Source organism: Falco naumanni, chromosome 6 (assembly GCF_017639655.2).
Source record: "Falco naumanni isolate bFalNau1 chromosome 6, bFalNau1.pat, whole genome shotgun sequence".
Taxonomy (NCBI): Eukaryota; Metazoa; Chordata; class Aves; order Falconiformes; family Falconidae; genus Falco; species Falco naumanni.
In genome coordinates this window covers 53,251,470-53,273,815 of record NC_054059.1, presented here as the reverse complement: position 1 = coordinate 53,273,815, position 22,346 = coordinate 53,251,470, and the positions used below count along the sequence as shown (strand labels likewise).

The 22,346-nt window shown below is 38.8% G+C and overlaps 1 protein-coding gene across 3 annotated transcripts in view; it reads right to left on the bottom strand.

Annotated features, from left to right (window-relative positions):
* AHI1 (Abelson helper integration site 1) overlaps positions 1-19,389 on the bottom strand; it is a 119,890-nt gene extending 100,501 nt beyond the window's left edge. For 2 of the 3 annotated variants that reach the window (XR_005828474.1, XM_040598359.1), the window contains exons 1-8: positions 19,323-19,389; positions 14,630-14,701; positions 13,649-13,770; positions 6,132-6,742; positions 5,405-5,559; positions 4,257-4,464; positions 3,311-3,503; positions 1,458-1,553 (exon numbers count right to left, since the gene is read on the bottom strand). Coding sequence is in view for 2 of the 3 variants with exons in the window: in XM_040598359.1 (XP_040454293.1) it covers positions 1,458-1,553; positions 3,311-3,503; positions 4,257-4,464; positions 5,405-5,559; positions 6,132-6,742; positions 13,649-13,770; positions 14,630-14,639 (1,395 nt within the window). In the remaining variant the exon portion in view is untranslated. Of the gene's footprint in view, positions 1-1,457; positions 1,554-3,310; positions 3,504-4,256; positions 4,465-5,404; positions 5,560-6,131; positions 6,743-13,648; positions 13,771-14,629; positions 14,702-18,561; positions 18,962-19,322 lie in introns of those variants that run through there. The other variant, XM_040598360.1, reaches the window with a different exon arrangement.
* Positions 19,390-22,346: the final 2,957 nt, after the last annotated feature.

The window sequence follows — 22,346 nt, the reverse complement described above, 5'->3', positions numbered from 1 at the left end:
TCAAAAAGAGGAAAAAAATGTGTTACTTTAACATAAAAGTAGCAACAGTAATTATTTCTATTACCTTAAACAACTACAGTATACACTCTTTAAATCCACTTCCCATTGGGAAAATACACTATCCCTAAAAGTGGTAATGAAGTAAACACCCTCAGGATCAAATCACTAAGATTAAGCTTAGATGGCAGCCTAGTTTTGAAACATGCTTTATATGCACAAAAGAAATATCCTGTCTGTGGGAAGACCTCTGCAGTACCACTTTCTTGGTAATTACTACTTGCTGGAATCACCTAAATCTCAAAGGACTCTTCAGATCTGCCCCTTTTGAACTCTGCAGCGAAGGGCATTGGTAAGGCTTTGACTCAGAGCAGAAGATACAGCAAAACATCACTCTTTCTAATTCAGACTTTCAATCTTTCCAATCTTTCTTACTCAGAGAAACTAAGAATTCTCCCTACTGAATGAAAGAACTAGTGTACTTACCGTGATTAATACTGACTACTGTTCATCAGGACACTTCTACTTTCACTGGTACAAATGAAAGAATAATGCAGACAGATGCAGTAGGAATGAAGAACAGGTGACAATTTCATTTGTATTTATTTACGAGTTGGAAATGAATCCTTCCCTTTGTTCTGAAGTAGGGTTTACTGGATGCCTGGATGCACAGTTCCCACCAGCTATACAGACCAGACATGGAACAGAGGTCTGGTATCCCAGTCGATTCATCCTGGGCAGAGCTGAGGAGAGACTTTATATGGAATGATATGGGGGTCCCTCTCTCTTCCCCTAAACATGCATTCCATTATCTTCTCCTCTGTTTCTTATGTTGGGGACTGCTCAATGGCTGTCAAGATCTACCATTCACAGGGGTAGGTGTAAATCCTTCGGCAGATTAAAGGTTGTCAGCTCTCAAAGGCCAAATTGGCACATTCAAGTCTCTCCTAAAAGGGTTAAAAGGTTCATGACATGCTGGCAAAATTATCTGTACCTCATCGCTGCAGCACTTTCATGCAACTAAAAATGACAAGCATTTTATAATTAGACTTGGGACTCTTTTTCAAAGACTGGCCAACTGAAAATGTCACCAGAATACAGAATAGCTGAGGTACAGAAATTAGTGGATTTGTCATTTTCTTTGTGGACACAATCTCACGAACACACAGAAAACCCTCAAAGAAGACCTCCTCCTGTAGTTTATGAAAAAAAAAAATTCATGCATGTTTTATACTTTCTTGAAAAATACTTAATCTTTACTGTCAAGCTTGTTACTGTGAATTTTATCAGGTGAAGGAAGAGGTAAAGGAGAGAACAGCCAAGCAAGTGAGGATTTGTTTTTCCATCTCTGTTGCCTGGAAATATTAAAAAAATATTTTCCCACTTAGTACGGTTAGTATCTTTTAGACAACTGAATAATAAGATTTATAAATTTTGTTTCATTTACACATTTGCAATACCTTTAGAAATGCCCAACAGATTTTTCGGAAACCACATTCCCGAACTTGCACATCAGAGTTGGCTCTCACTTCATCCATACTTAGAAAATCAAGGATCTGAAAATATTGGTAGGAATATAAATATATTTTTAATTAATATATACCTCATGATAATTAAAAAAATACTGCTTTAAATATGCTAGATGTGATTCACTAAATTAAGCAGATTTCAGTTTTAAGCAATTACAACAACAGACTTCTTCCACACAAGTACACAATCAGAAAGAACACATCCTTATGCATTTACCTGATGATTATTAATTGCTTTAAAAAAAAAGAACTTAAGTCTGGTCTTAAAAAAGTATTCTTGCTTTCCTTCTGTCTCAATGTGTAAATTTAATAAATCCTATATAGTTCACAAATCTGAGAGCCAAAAGCAGCTGCATGTTAATGTAGCTGGAAAATGGCAGTCAAAGAGTTAAGTTTTCATTTCCTAGCTTTATCACTTATGTCATAGAAAGGTTTGGGTTGAAAAGACCTTCAAAGACCATCTAGTCCAACCCCCGCTACCATAGGCAAAGACATTTTCACTAGATCAGGCTGCTCAAAGCCCTGTCCCATCTGACTTCAAACACTTCCAATGATGTCCAAAACATTCTTCATTTTTCTAGTCAGTGACCAGAATCTTCTTATATTTAGGCACTCCTGGAAGTTTATTTGGCATACAAAAAAAAATCCTTGGAACCATGCTTTTTTCAAACTGCTATTTCATAAACCATGCTGAAGTCAAATGCATGTTTTCAGGATAGTCATGCTTTTGGTCCCAACATTAACATGATTTCCATGAAGAATCTTTACATACCATTGTAATTACTTTTGTGCTAAGCAACTAAGGACTCCTATTTCTATAAACGTGTTTGTTTATGAATATCACAGAACATATAGAAACATACAGTGATATCATATATACAATCTATTTGAAATATAAAAAACAAGGAATGAAAAATATTTCCTGTATTAGGTTTCCATTTTCAGGTTACTATAGAACAGGGGTCCTCAAACTGTTTAACCAGGGGTCGGCGCGCGGATGCAGTGGCAGGCAGCCATCTGCGGCTGCTTGGTTTCCCCCCCCAGCCCCCAGCAGGGGGGGGCAGGGGGGGGTCTGTAAATACCGGGGGGCGGATTGAGGACCCTGGGGGCCGTATCCAGCCCGTGGGCCGTAGTTTGAGGACCCCTGCTATAGCATCTCTCTTTACAAATATTGGAATACTAAAGCTCAAAATCATGTTGAATACGTATCTTACAAATTTTCTTTTAAAGAAAAAAAATGTATTGGAGAACACATTAATAACTACTTTGTGAAGAACAGGAGAGGAGTAGATGTCTAAAATGTTAGTGGACAACAAAGCAAATAGCTTGCTCATTGGTACAAGGGAAAAGTGGTGTTGCTGCAAGCAGGCAAACTCCATCTTTAAGTTTCTGGTACTTAAGCTTCTTCTCAGATGTCAAGAATGTGAAAAAGTAAGAAGTTATATCCTTTGTACATGGTGCCATCGCTCCTGATGTGGAGCAATGTTACCAGCCTTTCCCAGATGTCTGACAGTGATTTAATATAGCAAAGCAGTTTGCGTTTGTTTGGGGGTTTTGGTTTTTGTTGGTTTGGTTTTTTTTTTTTGCTATTAAAAAATGTTTGCTAGTATTAGCAACTACCAATACCACATTTTGGTATGTCCATTGAATTCTTTATCTTAAGACTATGCTATTAACCCAATATAACTGAACAAAAACATCCAAACCAGTCAAATATATGCTGTTGAAGAAACAAACAGAAAATCATAACATGCATAAATTGGATGAAAAATATTTAACCTCACCTCAAAAAACAGGATTACCAGAGGGCTTTCTTCCGTGTTTTGAATAAAATAACTAAAACGCTCATTAAATATGACTTGCTCCTCCCACTCTGGAACCGTTGATTTACACTGTCTGAAGTCATATGGTTGGGTCATAATAGGAAGAATGTGCTCTATTTGTTCTTGCTCATAATAAGATGAAACTTTCCTCTTGCTGTTTGAAAATTTCCAAACAGTTACAATTGCTATAGTGCCTTAAAAAAAACACAACTCAAACAAAACAGTATTATTCAATTACTCAAAGCAAAGAGACAAACAAGATACCATTTGTTTGATTTTAGAAAAACATTTCTAAAACCACCCAAAATTTAAGACAGTTTGCAATATATATAGATGCTACAGTTCAAAGAAATGCTAAAGTTCAAAATCCTAACTATCAAGTTACTATTACCAAATTTATACATAATGATCACGGCAGAGTCTACTGCATAAACACTGTTAAAATTTGTTTTTCAGGAAAATTACGCATAAAGACAGTAAAAGCAAGTAAGTGAATTGATTAGAAATATGAACAACTAAACTTCATTTCAGGATTTTAAAAGTTCTTTTATAAAAAAGAAAAGGCAGAAACTATGCTACAGGGTTTTGCTTACTTATTCTAATCTTAGCTTCTACATATTTATGAGATGTAGGAAGCTTTCTCTCTGGGAACAATACAGAATGAACTTTGCTGTAAATACGGGGACTTGAGAGCAATACAGCAGCATAGAGCATTTAAAAGTGCTCAAAAGAAAAATATCACCCTCATTTACTGTAGGCGTATATATGCATTATCATAGATGTAGAAACTAATGAATGACCTCTAATTTATGTAGCATTATTTTCATTGTCATATTTAATTTTTTAGGGAAGAATCTATGTATTTACAGTAATCACTGATAATAGAAATAAGTTTTTTAAAAGTTACCTGTGGTCTTTCTTGACATATAAGCCACTTCTCTGATCAACAATGTGGATTTTAACCATGGGATGAAATACCAGGAGATCAGTTTTAAGCTGATCAGATCGATGGATATAAACTCCTAACACAAGTTCATCATCAAAACCAAATTTAGACTGAGTTTCCGAATTCTTCATTTCCTCGTCATTTTCTGCAGCAATTTCTGTGTTTTCTTCTGGAAATAGGAACAAAGTAAACAGAGCTTACTGTGTTCCACTAGTGACAGTTTAAAGAGGTAAAAATGCTCGGTATTGTCTTGGCAATCAATAGTAAAGTAATAATATTTAACATGTTCTTTATGTAATAGATTAAAATAAAATTATCAAATTTGCAGCATTTTCAACATGTATGAACATACAAATGGATATCTATTAAAATAATCCATTCCTATTTACATTTTTGCTTAAAATCAGAGGTGTTCCTCCTCTTGATTGACAGATTCTTCTGTGCCACAATGACTTAAAATCCATAGTTCAATATCCTGTTCTGGACTACAGCCTGTAGTAGGTTTTGTCCATTTTGTGGTTTTTTTAAGGAAAATTTAAAAACCAAGATAAGCAGAAACTGATGCTTTTTCCTTGTTCATTTTCCCTGAATTTACCAAATAGTTTTCAGAACTTCCTCATTTACAAGTTACAGTGAGACCATCGTACTTAATAGATATCAAAAGACTTACTCCTCTTCAATTTCTGTGATCTCAATTTTTTAAACTAATTTCTTATTTTGGCCTCCACAATATAAATAAAATATAAAAAGACAATATGCATCTAAGGAATATAAAGTTGGTATATAGTATTATATTATGCTTAAAAAAACCCATCTTTTAAAAACTATTTATCAATCTCAAAACTATTTATAGTAAATGAACTCTCAAGATTTTAGATTGATACATCAAATAAGTTTCCTTACAAATTAGCCTCAGAACTGGAAGAACAAAAATACAATTAAGTAACTACAGAAACCTAAGTCAACAGCTCAATCATTTGTTACTGTGTTACTACTACGAACAAATATTTCTGTAGCAGTAAAAAAAAAAAAAAAAAAGAAAAGAAAAAAGAAAAAAGCTTGCATAAAGCAGCAAAGCAGCAAATAATTCAAACATTTTGTTGGCAGACCTTTTCTGGCTTTCTTTTTACCCTTCTTTGCTTTAGGTTTCTGTTTTTCCATGCTTTCCTCAAGTTTTTGTCCTGATGTAGATAGTCTTTTCAGTGACTGATTTTCATTGCAATTTTCTGCTGGATGATGCTGTAGCTCAGAAAGGGACATTGCACTGCAATGTAATGCATTATTGTCAGCAGTTGCATTCTACTGCATATATGGATACAACAGCTCATTACCATTATTAATCCACTTGAAATTTCCTCTTTAGTTCTGCAACTCATCATCTCGAAAAATTAACATACACCCTTTAAATTAGTGTCTTGCCTTTTTCATTTCTCTCCCCTCCCTTCATTTCCCCCTGATTTCCAGATAATTGCAGAACCATTCATGTGAACAGAGCTAAGCTAATACTCTTCTGTTGGATCAGGGCCACCGCTCATCACTAAAAAAACACGCACAAAATTACCTTAAGTTAGTTAAGAGTGAGCTCCACACAAAATAAACATCAGATAGTAATGCAGGATATATTATTTTTAAAGTTAAAAAGAATCTGTGAGTTAAATATTAATCTTAACAGCATTTTTGAAAAAGTATTTGGTAATGTTTTTTCATAACAGAATCATCCAGTTCATCACTTAGAAAATATGTACAGTTTATCAGAAAGCTTCTGCCTATCTTAAAACCAAATTAAACATTTAGCTTAAGATTCACAGACACATGGTATATACTTTATCATGGTACCTTGTTTCAGCTTCACTTAAAACTGCTATTTCTTTCTTCTTTTTCTTCTTTTTGCCCACTTCATTGTTCAACACAACTTCATGGCTTTGAACAGTGGACGTAAATTCAGACATCTGTTCTTTAAGTTTCATTCTTATTTTCTTTTTAATTGCATTTGCTTCATCCTCAGCCACATGCAGCTGATAGGCTCGAATTAGCTCTTCTTCCTCTTCTAATTCAGTTACGTTTCTCACTTCAGTCAAGGATTTTTTAATCTTTCTATCACATTCTTGATGAGGTACATCTGTTTGTGATTTACTTTTTGTTTTCTTCTTTGGAAAATCATTAATCTTTTTCTCAAAACTCTCCAATTTAGCTTCATGTAAATTTTCCTCCTCATTAAATTGTTCTTGTAACAGTGGTTTCTTTTTCTTCTTGTTAGACTTTGGTTGCTTGTTCTCCTCTCCACTAACAATATCATTATTTATTTTTTCTGCAATTGAGGCTTTCTCTCTCAGTTTATTTTTTGTAAATCGGGGACTCTCTTCCTCAGGATGATATGTGTTGTTTATAATTGCTTCATCATTCACACTTTCCTTAGCTAGATCAATATTACTTTTAAAGGTGTCAAGCTATAAATTAGAAGAACATAAAACATACTTGTACTAAACATTATGTTAAGGATAAACATAGCAATTTCTGTTATTTCTTCAGCATTTCACAAAGTAAAATGAAATCAAAGATCTAGTTATTTAATTGTTTAAAAGTAACAAGTGACAGATTGAAAGGGAACAGAAAATTCATACTGAAAAAAACCAACCAACATATTGAGTTTGGGCACTTAATTTTTTAATTTTTTTAAATAAAAGTTTTTAAATTACTTTCATGCACATCCAGTAAAAAAAGAAATCAACAAGTCTACTCCATGAAGATATGCCAATGCTTTAGATTATGGAAGACTTGAAGATTACATGCAGCACAAAATCAAGCATTTCCATCCATTTAAAATGCAAATTAGAGACAGGCTTCAAGTTCAGTTGTTTGTAGTCTCCGTTACTGAAAGTTCCTTGCCAAAGTTTGGCAATGAAATTATACCAAAAAGTGCTAAAACTGAAAACCAGATTTCCATTAAGACTTTTCTTAAGAAAAAATAAATTAAAAACATGAAGTTGAAAAAAAATACCTCACCACATTATTCTTAGTAGAATGACAAATAGTTAATCTAAAGACCAGTCTAGCAGAAAAAACAAAGATAAACTGCAGCTAATGCACTCCTCCCATCAATTTTTGCTGTTTTTTTATAAAATGCATTGTAAACTTTTCCCTCTCCTTCAGATTTCTATTTGTGATTACTACAAGTCATAAAGCCCCATTCCTGGAAACATTCAAGGTGATGTTGGACGAGGCTCTGAGCAACCTGATCTAGCTGAAGATGTCCCTCTTCATTGCAAGGGGTTGGACTAGACGACCTTTAAAGGTCCCTTCCAACGCAAACTATTCTATGATTATATGATAACTCCAAACACCACAGCAAGTAACTAAGACCTAATTCTGTAAGGAACTCAACACACAGATCTCTTTCTTAACAGAACTTCTATAAAGTCGCTGAGGTCCATTTACTCTGTTGTCTTAAATAAAACCCTCCAGAGTCGCCACATGAAACATTAGAAAAGACTTTAAAACATAAAGAAAGCAAATAAAATGCTGGAGAAAATATAGACATCCGCATACAATCTTTTTGCCAAGACTGTCTTCTTCTGTCAATAAACACAGACATCTTCCCCTTCTAGCTGGTATACTTCTCCCATTTATAGAAACGTATTTGTCTCAAACATTTTTCAAAAGGGACAATATGTTTAATAAATTATCACCTTTACAAGCTTACAGGAAGAAAAAACAGAGGATGAAAGGTGCAATGGCATCATGCTTTGGAGGATGTAGCCTGACTTAAAAATGCCCACCTGCAAAAATAATATTCCATGACTAGAAATAAGAGAACACACAATGTACAAGTCATCTGCCTCTCTACTGTATGGCCTCATTTATGTGAGCCTGCAAACTTTCATCACTACTTTGTTTTATTCACATCTGAAGAGAGAACATGGAGAGCAAGGGAAGAATTACAGGTATTGAACAAGGAGAAGTGGGGAAAAACAAAGTTTGAAGTATATGAGAAAAAAAAAAGTGAAAAAAAATCAAGCTAGTTTCCTATTTTTACAGGAAAATGGTCAAATAAAAGCAGTGGGACAAGAAAAATACAGCAAGACAGTTCAACACAGAAATAAAAGCTGACACCTGAAACTAGAGACAAAGCTTAAAAATGCACTAGACTTACTAATACTACATATTAAACACTGCTCTAATAAAGTATGAGTTAAAAAAGTGTCTAGAAATTTATGCAAGTATGGTTATCTAATACATCAGAAAAAAAATCTAAAGCCATTCATACATCTTTTCAGTAGGTATTTTTATTTTTGGCATCCTATGTCTAAACATAGTTTAAATTATCTCAGTATCAAATAATGAAAAAAACCTGTCTCTGTACCTTCAACCATTGACTTGCTTAAATAGACAAGTAACATCCCCTTTATTCATAAGTCAACGACTTAAGAGGATGTGGAAGATTTCATATAAGTAACTTGAAATACAGCATCAAGTAAGGGACATAAAAAAGATAAAGCAATAAGCTTTGATAAAAAAAACCACAAAATAATGCTTTCTAATAGATTGTCCACTTCCTTATCTGCATTTCTACTAATAGCTTTTAACTGCAGATTATAAGGAACGAAGGTTAAAACACTGGCAATTAAGACTGAACAGTGACAAACAGTTAAGGTCATGCTGATTTTTGCCTTTGATAGAACATTAATGGATTAAGGCCATGAAGCAGAATTCTTTGAGAAATCCTAAACAAAAAGCCCTGAACTTTGACCTGTTAAGGAGTTTCTAAAATAACTCTGATACTCAAGAATCATTTCCTCAAAGAAACCTAGCTGTTGCAAAAACTTGCTTGAAATATTTACTAGAACTTGTTACTTATTATGTCCATAAACAAAAACATAAGTCCACAAATATGTGCCATGAATAGTAGTAGCACACAGTCACTTAATTATAGCAGATTTACTTATAGGAAAACAATACAGAATATCCTCATAATGAAATAAAACACAATCTCAAACTACAGCACATTCCAGGAACATTAATAGCTACTGCAGGCAGCATAAAATTGCTTCAGCAATTCAAACAAATTCCTCAGATACACAGCCTGTATGATCTTAACTCAGGCTGCTTTTTCTACGTGTTGTAATTACATGATGTAATTAAACCGAGGGAGAAGTGGGAGGGAGTCAGAAAATGATAAAGTAAAAGCCAAGAGGCTCATAAAACCCATCAGATTAGGTCTCAGGCAGTGGCAAGGATACCAGTATAGATTCTCTGTCTGAAAAGCAGGACTGAGAGAGATCAACAAAGAACAATTGTCTATATATAAACACACCTGAACTTAGAAAAAGCGGTTAGGCTGGAAAAGCAGCTCAGAGGATAGGCCTGTCTCTGGAGTAACTCCAGGCACAGGGTTGCTGACCTGAACCTGACCCTCCTCTGCTTGAAACAGGGAACAAAGAGGAAGGCTTCTTTTTTCAAAACAGCTCCGTGGCCACATTACAACACCAGGGCAGATGAAGCACTCCACCATGACAACAAACCAGCACTACTGGCTTGATAGGAGCCAGAGATGTGTGCCTGCCAAGATGCACACAGGTGGGCTAACACACAGGGCTTGTAGCACAATGAGCCAACCCCAAGTCACGTCATTTGCCATTTGTGTTCCCAAGCTGGCAGCAAGGACAACGCCTAATAATCTTTTTTAAAAAGGCTTCTCAAATATGCATGAGTGGAACCTGGAAATACATCAAGTGATTTTGCCCAGAGTTTCTTGAAACTCAGATAACCAGATTTACAGATGTACCTGAACTTCTTCCCATAATACAGGCAGACATTGAAAAATCAGAATGGACGCTCCAGCCCACTGAAAGGATGATATATACTGGTTGTAAAAGATGACTTACAACTGAACTGAAAATGAATGTAATTGTGATACTGGCTCGTTGGGTGTGACGTTTAATAAAAATTTAATGCACTAGGGAACCAATTTTACTGCCATTGCGCATATAAGACTACAAAATGTAGATGCTCAAAGCTAGAAGAACTTTAATGTACAGATAGCACAAGCTTGGAGAAGTTTCACCAAATTTTAAAAGAAAACATTGAGAAAATGTTTAGGTCAAGTATATAGTCAACTATTAGCAGTTCTCCTATTTGAAATCTAAGAAATAAAGGGCTAAACCCCAGTAGAAATCTCAACAATTATCCAATGCCTGTCAGCTTATAGAAAAAAAGGGGCTACAGAAGAGACCCCGGGAAAATTCTACAACCTCAAATCTCCATAGGCTGTATTTTACATTTAAGATAGAAGCTGAAGTACTGAATTAGTCAGAAGAAACCTGTAAAACTTCTATCTTACTCCAAAGATTGTGTGAATTCTTGAGCCTTGAGATTGACTCCTATTACCTGTACCCTAATAAAACTCCAGCCCCCAACTTGTCATCCAGGGCCTTATGAAGAGAGGGAAGGGGTGGACTCGGTGAGGTAGGAAGTAAAAAACTTCAAATGGATACATCTGTTGCAGTCTTGCCTTGAATACAAAACCTTAGCTATGAATGCATGGCCATCCCCATATTGTAACCTGGTCAGACTACAGTCCAGGGAAGAAATTCTTGCCTCCATGAAGGGATCTTACTTTTCACCTGGTAGAAAAATTCACTGACATGTTCTGAGTTAAGCATCCTCTTTTCTACAATGAAATTTAGATTGAGCCAAATAAACTCAATCATCTTCATGCTGACTTTAAACACATTAATCTATCTGGGCAAAATAGCCTCGGCATTGCACAGTCTGAGACTTGCCCCATTCTAACAACTTGTAATATGAGGCACAACTGGCAAAAAATAAATATAGTGGCCCTTAGTCCTGGGAGGGATACTAGCAAATTCACTTTCTCTGTCTCAATTGCTTGGTTTTTCAGCCATGCCTTCAGGCCTCGTACTCAATGCACCTGTGGCTACTGAACAACACAGCAGACCTTTCCCTGCCCACAGCTGATGTCCACCCCCATTACAATCCCCTCATTCCTATCAGCTGTGACTTCAGACACATCCTGCCCTACTGACCAGCCTTTCCTCTTCCAGTCAGGCTCTTCCCTCCTCTCCGGGTAATGAGTACACAGGGTGGAGCAGGCAAACAGGCACGAAACCTCCTCACCCTCAGTTCCGTCATTTAAAGTCACAGTGACCTCCTGCAGCCCCAGAATTCAGGTTTCAATGAAACAGTGGACTATGAGGGAAAAGGTTTTATTAATCTAAGAAAGGATTAGTTCAGTAAAGACAAAAGGAAGAAGCAGACTGAAACATACCAGTGGAAATATGCTCTCAACCATTACCAGGTTTCTGATCAAACCTGGGAGATCATTTATGACACGTACGTGACACAAAGACAACCACCAGTGATAAATTTCACCTTGTATCAAGATATGTTCATAATCTATATAGTTAACTTATATAAAGTGAAGAAAACTGGAATAAAATCAGCCAACCTGCTCCATCTACCTCCTCCCCTCCCACACATTTATTTCTTACAAAGAAATTACTGGTTATTTACTGAAGCTTTTACAGAAATTTCTACTTGAATGCAACCAGCATGGAAAATACCAGCCTGAGCTCTTGCAACTTTGCCACACTTTAAGGAAGTGACCATTCAAAACCATCAGCATGAAGTTTCAATACATGTTCTCCTCGAGTCCTTAATTTTTTGGTGCTTTGATTGGTAAAAATCTATGGTTTCAACAAAACCAGAACGTTAGACTTCCACACTGCTTCCAAAAACATTTCTTAATTTGTGTACATACCACTAACTTTTGATTCAGTTCATTGTGATTTTAAGCATTTCTAGGTAATTCCAAAACACTAGCTTTTTCCATCAGAGACTTCTGGAATGGAAAACAAATTTAAAACCAAAACAAGCTTAAAATATTTATTAGTAAGATATAGTTGCATGTCAGCATACAACGATGTGCTCAGAAATACTTAAAAAAGTATAGGTTTAAAAGCTCACATTTTGTCAAAAAAGTAAACCTAACCAAGGAAGAATTTAGTCTTGCACTTACACATATGCCAGCAAAAAAAGAAAACACCCTCTAAGTTTTCTATGCTATATTTTAGACATCACACTGATTCTTTGTATAGACTATTGACTAAATACCATATACTTCAAAGAATGCAAAATCAAAAAAACACCACAAAAATATCAACTTCAAATCTATCTATCTAAAGACAAAATTATTCAGCGTAACCATATTAGTTTAATATAACCATTCCAAACATACTTATATATAATACTTATATATAATACATGTAGCATTCTGATATTATATGAAATAAAACTCCTCTGTCTTAAATGAACGTTAAAGAATGAACATTCACTTCCAGCATCTGGTACAGATGCAACTGTAAGAAAAAAAAGACTGCAAATACAAAAGCTAACAGGAGGAAAATAAAAAAACAGAACATTTGTCTTTTAAGGAGATTGCTTTCTTTTGAAATTCCAAACATTGTAAGTCAGTAATTGGTATACATAGGATTCAAGCATTTATTCTTCTGTTCAGAAAAAAAAGCTACAACATGACTCACAGACTCTTTCAATGAGATATGCCACAAACAAAAACGTCATCTAACCATAAGGTCAGGTGATAGAATCATTTCTAACCTGCAAGACACAAGCTAAGGCAAAAATCTTTAAAACATATCTTTATACATGTGTACAGACTAAGCAGACATATAAACACAGGACCAACCACTCAGACACAAAGCTCAGCACATGCAGAAATATGCTGATTACTGAGATCAAATTGAAAAAAAAACGTTTCAAACATTGTTTAATAATGTTTGTAAATTCTTATTCTTACACCAGATTTTTACGCCAGTAATTTTTAGGAAATGGAATAGAGTTAATGATTATCTCTAATGTTATTATACATTCTCTACAGTTCTCGATTTACAGATGTATTACACAGATCTATTCCTCTCAAAATTAAATACTTTTACAGCCATAATTGTACTAGCCCATCACTCAAACTCCTACTAAAGTCAATAATGCATTTGAAAATCTTAAAACTTCTGAAAAATGTGAATGGAAAAAAAAAATACTGGCAGGCTTTAAATAAGAGTGCATGCCTGCATGTACCACTTTCTTTGTACCAGTATTAAATTCTATGTAATTTTGGCATATCTCCAAATAACAAAGATGCATTGCTGGTACACAAACAACAAATAAAAGCTACATCAAACCCAAAGAATATATATAGAAATACATGGTACACTTTTTTTTTTTTTTTTTAAATCCTTACATCTCCTTTCTACAGTACATTTTCCTGATCTTTTTTCCATTAAGGAAGGCAACCAAAGCTTGCATGTGTTCAAACTCACCACAATGCTCTCTTCAGAGTGAAACTTCTTTTTCTTTGATTTCTTTGCGTCTGTCAGGCCAGCATGACGTCTGAAGATTTCCTCAAAGCGGACTTTGGTTTTTGCCTTTGCCTCACTTTCAACTGCAAATAGAGTATGATTCACTAGCTCAGTAATCACCATTGCTAAAGAAGTGCCTATTCATGCCCTAAAATTGCAAAGGACAAGAACTATTTCATCAGGGTAAATTTACCAAGAAATTTGCTTAGCACTCAGTTAAGAATTTCCACTGACAAAGTAAACTACACAACGATAACTCAGCAGCATTGTACAAACACACCAGGCTATTTTGTTGCTGAAGTCGCCATCATCCACTGTTTCCTAAAGAAAGCATGTTTCAAAGAGCACACTATACAGGATCAGCATAAAACTGGGACTAGCCAAAGCAGAGGACAAATTATTGCCCTTACTGTTAATGAACAGTAGCACACTGATGTGACACACTGTCTTCAGGAGAAGGAGCAGCTCTGAGTTCCTGCCTAGTCTGGAACCCAAAGGAGCAACACTCCCAGAAAGATCTGTAAGAGGCAGGAGCATGCATGGATCCAAAATCAGCTGGAGCTGAGAGTCTCTGCCTTTTTGTGAATCATGATACTGCTATCAGCAGCATTTTAACCCTTGAAGCATTAGGTATCCTAGCCCCCCATGAGGTAATGCTAAATTTGTAGCTAAAGAATTAAAAATGCAATCTGGCACACCACTGAAAAAGGCTGTTGAATCCTCATCTATGGCATCTTTTCCATTGTCACTACAATTTTTACAAAATCCCCCAGATTTAAAATAAAATAAAAAGACCCAACACTTCGTAAATCAGGTATAAACATGGACTTAAAACAGACCCAATGCAGCATTAAAAATGTATAGACAGAAGTGACTCCTATCATTTGCATGTAGTTCTGACTATGAAATATGTATTGGAAATCAAACACGAAGTATTCTCACCTGCTGGCATTTTCAGCCCTCAGTTAGAAGTAGCTCAATACACCAGCTGCTTCTTCCTCAGAATCCACCATTCTATTTAAAGTAATTAACAACTTTAATTAACATAACGGGTACATAGACTTGATGCTAACAATTGAATGCATGCTAATTAATATCAAGGATGAGTACAGCTCTTTTAGGGAAATATTTATTTCTAGACTATTTGTCTGAAGTATTAGAAGTTCTCTGCCATCAAATCTCAGCTCAGGATTCTTAGCGTCTATCTGATATTTGTTATTTGAGAGTAAATAAAACCCAGCACTACAGCAGTTTAATTAGCTACAGATTTCTGGGCAATAGCCAAATACTTCAGTACTGTAGTCCTCCGGTCTTCTAAAAAACCCTACAGTTTATTTAAACATGAAGCCATTTATGCTGAAGCCTTTCTAATCAGGTTCCTATCCTGACAGCATCATCAAGGAAGTCAAATTGTAGCTGCTGATAGCTTTCAATGCAAAGGTTAATACCTGCCAGCAAATCTAACTATATCTCTAAATATTTATGTTTACATAAAGCGTTTGTATTTTATATAAAGCAGACAAGCAATTACATGAAACTCATTTCTCAAAAAAAAAAAAAAAAAAAAAAGTTAGGCCCTTCCAGCTGTGGAGAAAAGCCGACAAATGCAATCCAAACAAAGCTTGAAGGCAAATAAAAATATTACACAACTTTATCTTCTCATCAAGAAAATTCAGAATGTCTTACAAAAAACTTTAATACAAAAAGCTGTTTTGTAAACAGTGGAACTAATGAAACCCAGCCTTCTATGAATGTGTTATGTTCCCCTTAGCCTTCAATGCAATGAGCTATGGTACCCATCTCCCCAGCAGCCCATCGGGCAATAGCTCCAAGGTCTCCCTAGGTAACACCTCCAGTTAAGACACCATTAACTCTCACATTCACAGGGCATCCTGACTACATCTATCCTAAAAAATTAAGACATAGCATTAAATACTGCCAGGCTATATGTTTGTATTATCCTTGGCACCATTTTGGTCCAAGCCATCCAACACTCACCCAAGCAATTCCTGGGTACAGTTTAGGAGTTAGTATGGATTATAATTAATAGGCAGTTTTCATGTGGCCACTCTGATTTGGGGCTAAGAAAGTTTAGTAACATTAAAGTGGGCCAAACATACCACTTGGCCTCTGCTCCTGGGCTCACACATCTTAGCAGTACAGGAAAGAGCCAGGGCTATGCTTATATTCCCAATCATCTGCGCTACTATACCCTCAGATCTCCCTCATCTTTCTTTCACAGTATTACTTGCTGCTTGTCTGTCCCCTACAGGCTACATCCTTTCAGGTCTTTTCACATTTGTTACAGTAGTTTGGCCTGCTGACTAGCCAAACCAAACCAAGAAAAAACCAAAAGGCAAAGCATCAGGGTTGGTTTGGGATTATAGAAGTGTTTAGTCAATTGCCAGGTGTGGTTTGTTTGTTTATTTCATGTGTTAAGCCAACCATTTATATTAAGTATCTGACAATTTCAGGATGTTTGAAATGAGCAAGGATGACCAGAAGGGACTGCACAGGAACAAAAAAATGTTTTGTTTTGTAATATGCTTCATCATGTCACTGACAAGGTAGCAGTATTTTCACTAAAATATGCTTTGACTCATAAAGCAAAGCTTTACTGTCAGAACTAAAGCAGTAACAGTTAAAAATAATACTTCTTACAAGAAATTTAAACAGAAAATATTAATGAAAAATAAATCTGCTTTTGCAATTTAAAGTTATACCAAAAGGCTGTTTTAAAAGTGCTACAGTTAAGTGCTGCTTTTCAAGTAGCTGATTCACAGCTGGCTAGAAAATACTTATAATTTGAAAGAGTAGAAAACTATAGTTATAAAATGCAGCAGATTCTATCACTTTAATAATTCACTGAGGCTTGCAGGAACATGGAAAAGTCTGTTATGATTAGTTGACTGATTTCAACCACCCTTTAGAAAAACTAATTACAAACAATAAATGAAAGGCTGAAGTGCTCTTGAATTTCAAACAAAAAAATATGAGACAATACAGAACACAAAAGCAACATAAGTAAAAGTGCATACCTGTTCCAAGTATGGAAACAATTTTATGGTCAAAGGTTAAATAAATCACACAACAAAACAAACTATAACTAAATTAGTTTTGCAGATACTTTTGCTATAATGGAACAAACACCCTTCCAAAGCAAAAGCTTGGTTCACGTCATGTCTACCAGCACTCTGCAAAATGCATAATTTGCCAAATTTACAAGTGCATACTTTTCTGTTTACCTCTATTTATGCAGCAAAAGTCTGTCCTCTTGTAGCAATAAAATTAAGATATAAAACACTCTGATGATGGTGCTATTATTCTATATACATTTTCAATTTCGAATTACATGACCTTTGACATGATACATTAAAGCAACTATTAGACTTGTGTAAATATAGATCATTAATCAACAAGAATAAGAACAAGGCTGTTTACTCAGTGTAATCTCACCTTAAAATAGAAGAGATTTAATTGTATATTAGAATTCACCAACCACAGTGCCCCAGTCTGAATAAACTCAGTTATCACTAAGATTAATCTTGGAAGACTCATTTTTGCCCGATCAGACTCGATCTCTTCCATGTTAACTAAAGCAATCCAGGAATGACAAAAATACTGGGAACAGTGGCATATTTCAGCCATCAGGAATAACCACAAAAACAAAATCATGAAGCCCAGACTTCCAAGAATTACTATGTACCTTCCTGAAAATAATCTAATTTGCTCTTATCTAATATCGCAACTATATTTATAAATGTGATTCTAAATTAAATTCTTGCTCTTTTCACAATATTTTACAATAGTTGGTTGCTATATTCTGTGTCCATAAAACAGGAATTCTCTGTGCAAAACATACCACAAAGCCCACTAGTCACAAAAAACACTCCTACTGATCACAACACCAACACCACTGCCACCGAAAAAAAATTGTTTTTAAAAAAATCAAACCTATACTATAATGAAGCAGAACATCCAGAATCTGTACTACTGAATGTGAAGTGACAAATTTCCCACCTAACTAGGATCATTTAGGAAAACAAGTTGACAAAATATAATTGCACTCTTCAGGATTTTCATAAACTAAATTCCTCATTTTGATTTTATCACAGTGAATATAAATCTTCAGTGGCTCCAAACAAGTATAACGTCAGGCCTTGTTCCCATCTCTCAGATGAGATCCATCATCATAGTGGAAAATCTTGGGTTTTGTAATTCAGCTATCTGCAGGTATCATGACTTTGAGATCTCAAAAAGCTTTCACTCAGAATTATACAGCAAAATAACACTGAGTCAAACCTGTTCCTCTTCACTAATGATAAATGTGACATCAAAACCCAATCTGGTTTTATTCATAAAAATTCAGTATTTAAGCCCAGAAAACTGACAGACAGCGTTATCGTTACTGTGCAAATACCTATATACTTGCTTATCAAACACACACTGCCATAAGTGCAGTGGCTTTCTACCAGTTTAGATGGGCCTGTAAAAACCTGGCGTTCGCATTAATTTAAAAGGATGTTAAAAAAGCACTACCCATCTGAGTTTCCTAATTGTAAGGTATCAGAAAGAGTAACTGCTGGGGTTTTTTCCCCAAAGATTTTGCACCCTTCGCTGGTCAGGTCAAGAAAGTCTCGTCTGCCCTCATGACAAAGTTATGGACTTTATTTCTGTATAAGGAAATACAGCCAACTTTCAGTGTTTACAACTTTTTAAGTATCTGCCTTATCTTAGATCATACTGGTTTCTCATCAAGAGACCACCCCAACTATTTTAATTTCCAAAGCGGCATTTTGCTTTGCATAGAGGAATGATGATGAGCAGCAAAGATACAAAGCAACGTTCCCAGCACACGCTGCAACTGGACTAACCGATGAGATTAATTGCATTTAATGTGCAGATGCACGTTCCGCACGCAAGGGAGGCATCGCTGCTCTGGGGCTTGACACGTCAGGCACGGAGAAGGGCTGTACCTTCCCGTGCCGCGGGCACGGACTGACCGTGCAGCCTCGCCGGAGGAAACTACAACACAGCTTGTACCGAGCGGGGGGGGGGGGGGGGGCGGCAGGAACTCAGCAAGGGATCGCGGCTTCACGCGGCGCTGCTCTGTGCCACGGCGGGGCGCCGAGACCAGGAGACGGCAGGCGCCTCCCCGGGCCGGCCGCCCTACCCCCGGGGTTACTCTGAGCAGCCCCGCGAGGTGCGGAGCCCGATCCCGCTGCTCCCCGGCGCGTCCCCGCGCTCCCGGCGCCCCGGCAGAGCCGCCCCCCTCCGCCCCGCGCGCCACAGGCCCGTCCCCGGGCGCTGCCCCGCGCCAACGGCCGCGCCACCGCGCGCTCTGCGTAACGGCCACCGAGCCCCCGGCTGCGCCCCCCGCCCCGGGCAGCGGAAGGAGCCGCCGGCGGGAAAGGGGCGGGTGGGCACGGGGGGAAGGGGCCGGGGGAGGGAGCAGCGGCGCGGAGGCGTGCCCCAGCCTGCCCGCCCCCGGGGCCGCGCGGCGGGACGAGCGGCGGCAGCGCCCGGCGGGACCCCGGCCGCACGCGGCCTCCCCGCCCGAGGCGCGGGCGCAGCCTGACGCGGCCCCCGCACCCTCCCGCCTGCCGCGCCTCCGCAGAGCGAGGGCATCACTCACGTCGGCCCCGTCCGGCCTCCGTGGCAGCGACGCGGACAGCCGGCTGCCGCCGCCCCGCCTCCCCCCGCCAGTGGTCTCGCCTTCGCCCCGCGCGCCCCCCCCGCCGCGCCGCGCAGGTGGTTTTGCCGAAAACAATCGCGGCTGCCAAGGAAACAGCGCACGTGGCGCATGCGCGTGGGGGACGGCGTGAGGCGGGGCGGGAGCGAAGAGCCCGCTGCAGGCCGGGGGGCCGGGCGGCGCACCCGCGCCTTTTCCCGCCGGACGGCCGCCGTGGCAGGGATGCGCCGTCGGGGAGAGCGCCTGCGCGCGGGGGCAGCCCGGCGGGGGTGAGGCAGGCGGGCAGGCGCGGCGGCGGTCCGCCGTCCTTGTACGCATGCGCGGCCCGGCCCGGCCTTTCCGCACGCCGGCTTCCCGCCCTTAGTGGGGCCGGGTGGTGGTTCTGTTCGCCCTTGGCCGCGGTGGACGTTGGGCTATGGCAAGAGGGACGCTGGCTGCGAGTGTCCCGGGCCGCCTGCCCGGGCGCTCCCTGCCGCGGGCCTGGCGGGCTGGCTGCGCCGCTGCCCGGGGGAGGCGCCCTCCCCTGGCGGGGGCTCATGAGGGGCGGCCGGAGGCGCGGCCCGGAGGCGCGGGTGCTTGCCGCCGCCGGGCCCGCGACAGCGTGCAGGCCGGCGGTGTCTGGCGGAGCTGGGGTGGGCAGGAGCCAAGAAGCAGCTCCTCGCGGTAACCATCGCCGCAGAGCGGGTTTGCTGGCGCTGAAAGGGGCAAGTTGTGGTCGCCTTGTCCCGCTGCCCCGACGTGACTGCGTGGAGGAAACGGGAGGGGCCTGCTGATATACAAGCTGCACGCGTTGCAGATGTCATTGTTAGGCTTTGGGCAACGTGTGCTACAAAACAAAAAGCTCTCAGTCCTTAGCAGTACTTCTTCCTGTGTTCCAGGTCTGTTTGTAGTGTTGCTTTGCACTCATGGATGATGAGCTGATCAGAAAAAACTTACTGAAAACATGAAACTGGAATTTAGTGAAAAAAGAGGGATTGAAAAGCTTTAGAAACAGGGGAGCCCTTCAGGAGTACTTTTATCATCCATCTAAAAAGATGTCAAAAGTACAAATAGCTTTCTCATGTTCAGATTAACAGCATTGCTTGCAGAAGAGTAAAGTCTCTGGGTAATGGCCTCGGTTGGAGCCAGGGAGGTGTCTAATCAAATGTTTGGGATGGACATCGGCTTTTTGTAAATGGCAGCAAAAATTGATGTCCTGAAGCTATGCAGATACTGCAGAAACTTAATTTCCCATCTTATTTAGCTGCTAATTTAAGCAGTGGTGTTTTTTTCTCTAGGAATAGTAACTCATCGTTACTGCCATGGAAAAACTGTTTGTTTATTTCTTCTGTGTAAAAATGAATAAATAAAAGTTGTAGATGTCCAAGTTCCTTCAAACACTAAAAGGCTTGAGAAATTAATGCAGGTTTTGGATGAACATGGCTGTACCTTTTCAAAAGCGATGATGGGCAAAATTAGCCTTCAGTTGACTCCAATATATTTGTACAGCCTAGAGGTGAGCTAATGCTTGTGATACTGTGGTTGTGACCGTGTGCCCAAGCATGGTGTCTTTCAAGTTCTCTGAAAGTTACACAGATGCCAGAAGAATACATACTCTGAATCCTTGTTTCCTTGTTGCTCAAGTGTTATTAGTGACATATCCTGTTATCTCTGGTACCTCCCTGTCCTTTGCTTTCTCAAATGCTTACACGCACTCAACAGATGGGTAGGGGGTTTTCTTTTTTCATAAGGCAGGTGTTCTGGATAAAAAGGCCTTGGCATAACACGATTAAACAAAAAAAGATGTCTCCTGAGCATTTCTTTTGCTGCTTTAAATCCTTTAGTATATCTCTGTCCTTGGTAGAACCCCAAAATCAATTAAATATTAGCCTTGAACAACCTGATCTCACTTTTAATTAGGCCTTGCATTGAACTGGTGATTGGACCAGCTAAACTGAAATCCAGTTGTCCCTTCCTAAGTTGCATGATTATGATATCATTTGTTATATATGACGGTTTTAGTGCTAGCTTTTACAGTAGTCAAGACAAATGAAATGGTCTTGGGGCTAGTCATAAGGTAGACAGTCAAAGGCCACCTTTATTTTAGTGGTGTGGTCCCAGCAAGTTGCAGCAAAGGATTGAAGCTTTATCCGAATTTTCAGTATAGGTAGGACAACTATAATGGATTCTGATATAATCATTAACAGGGACACCATTCCTGATTACAGCCCACTCTATGCCTGTAGCCTGGCAGTGTTCAGAAAAAAACCCAACAAAACCCCCAAAACAAACCATAGTAGGTGTGTGTGGGGGTTGTACACCATAACTCTCATTCAAATTCTAGCCCCAGTTTTCAATGTAGAGAATATGACAAAATGGTTCTCCAAGGGAATACTGATTTTTGATTATTGTGATGTCATCTCTGTTTGACTAGGCTTATTATCTCCACGAGTTGTGTAGAATACAGTAGAAGAGCTGCTTCTTCAGTACCTTTCTTTATAAATGGCAATGGCAATCCTAACAATTCCAGTACAGTCAAGAAACAAATAGGTCCATGTGTAGCTTGTCAGCTGTGATCTGACAAACTGTACTGAAAACTAGAAATTTTCTTGAGAACCCATTATAGGACAGTGACTGGTGAAGACAGACTCCAAAAAGCTTTCCACGTGCCACCTTGCACAGTAACATGAGAGCTCTCTTGCGCAGTTCTGCATTTACCTGGTACAGTGCTGCATAAGCACTGTCCTCAGTAAACAGAAGCCTACATGTTGTGCACATACACAGATATTCCAGCACAGTCTGCAGTGCCACCAGAGATGTCTCTCTGGAGTAGGAAGAAAAAAAAAAAAAAAAGGAATTACACTGTTGGACCCTCCCATGGCCACACTGCTAGGGAGAGGGCTGTAGTGACAGAGTTTGAGGGTGTGTAGTAGTATATCTTCCATACAATAGAATACTATTCGCAGGTGAGGGAAGAGCCTAGAATTA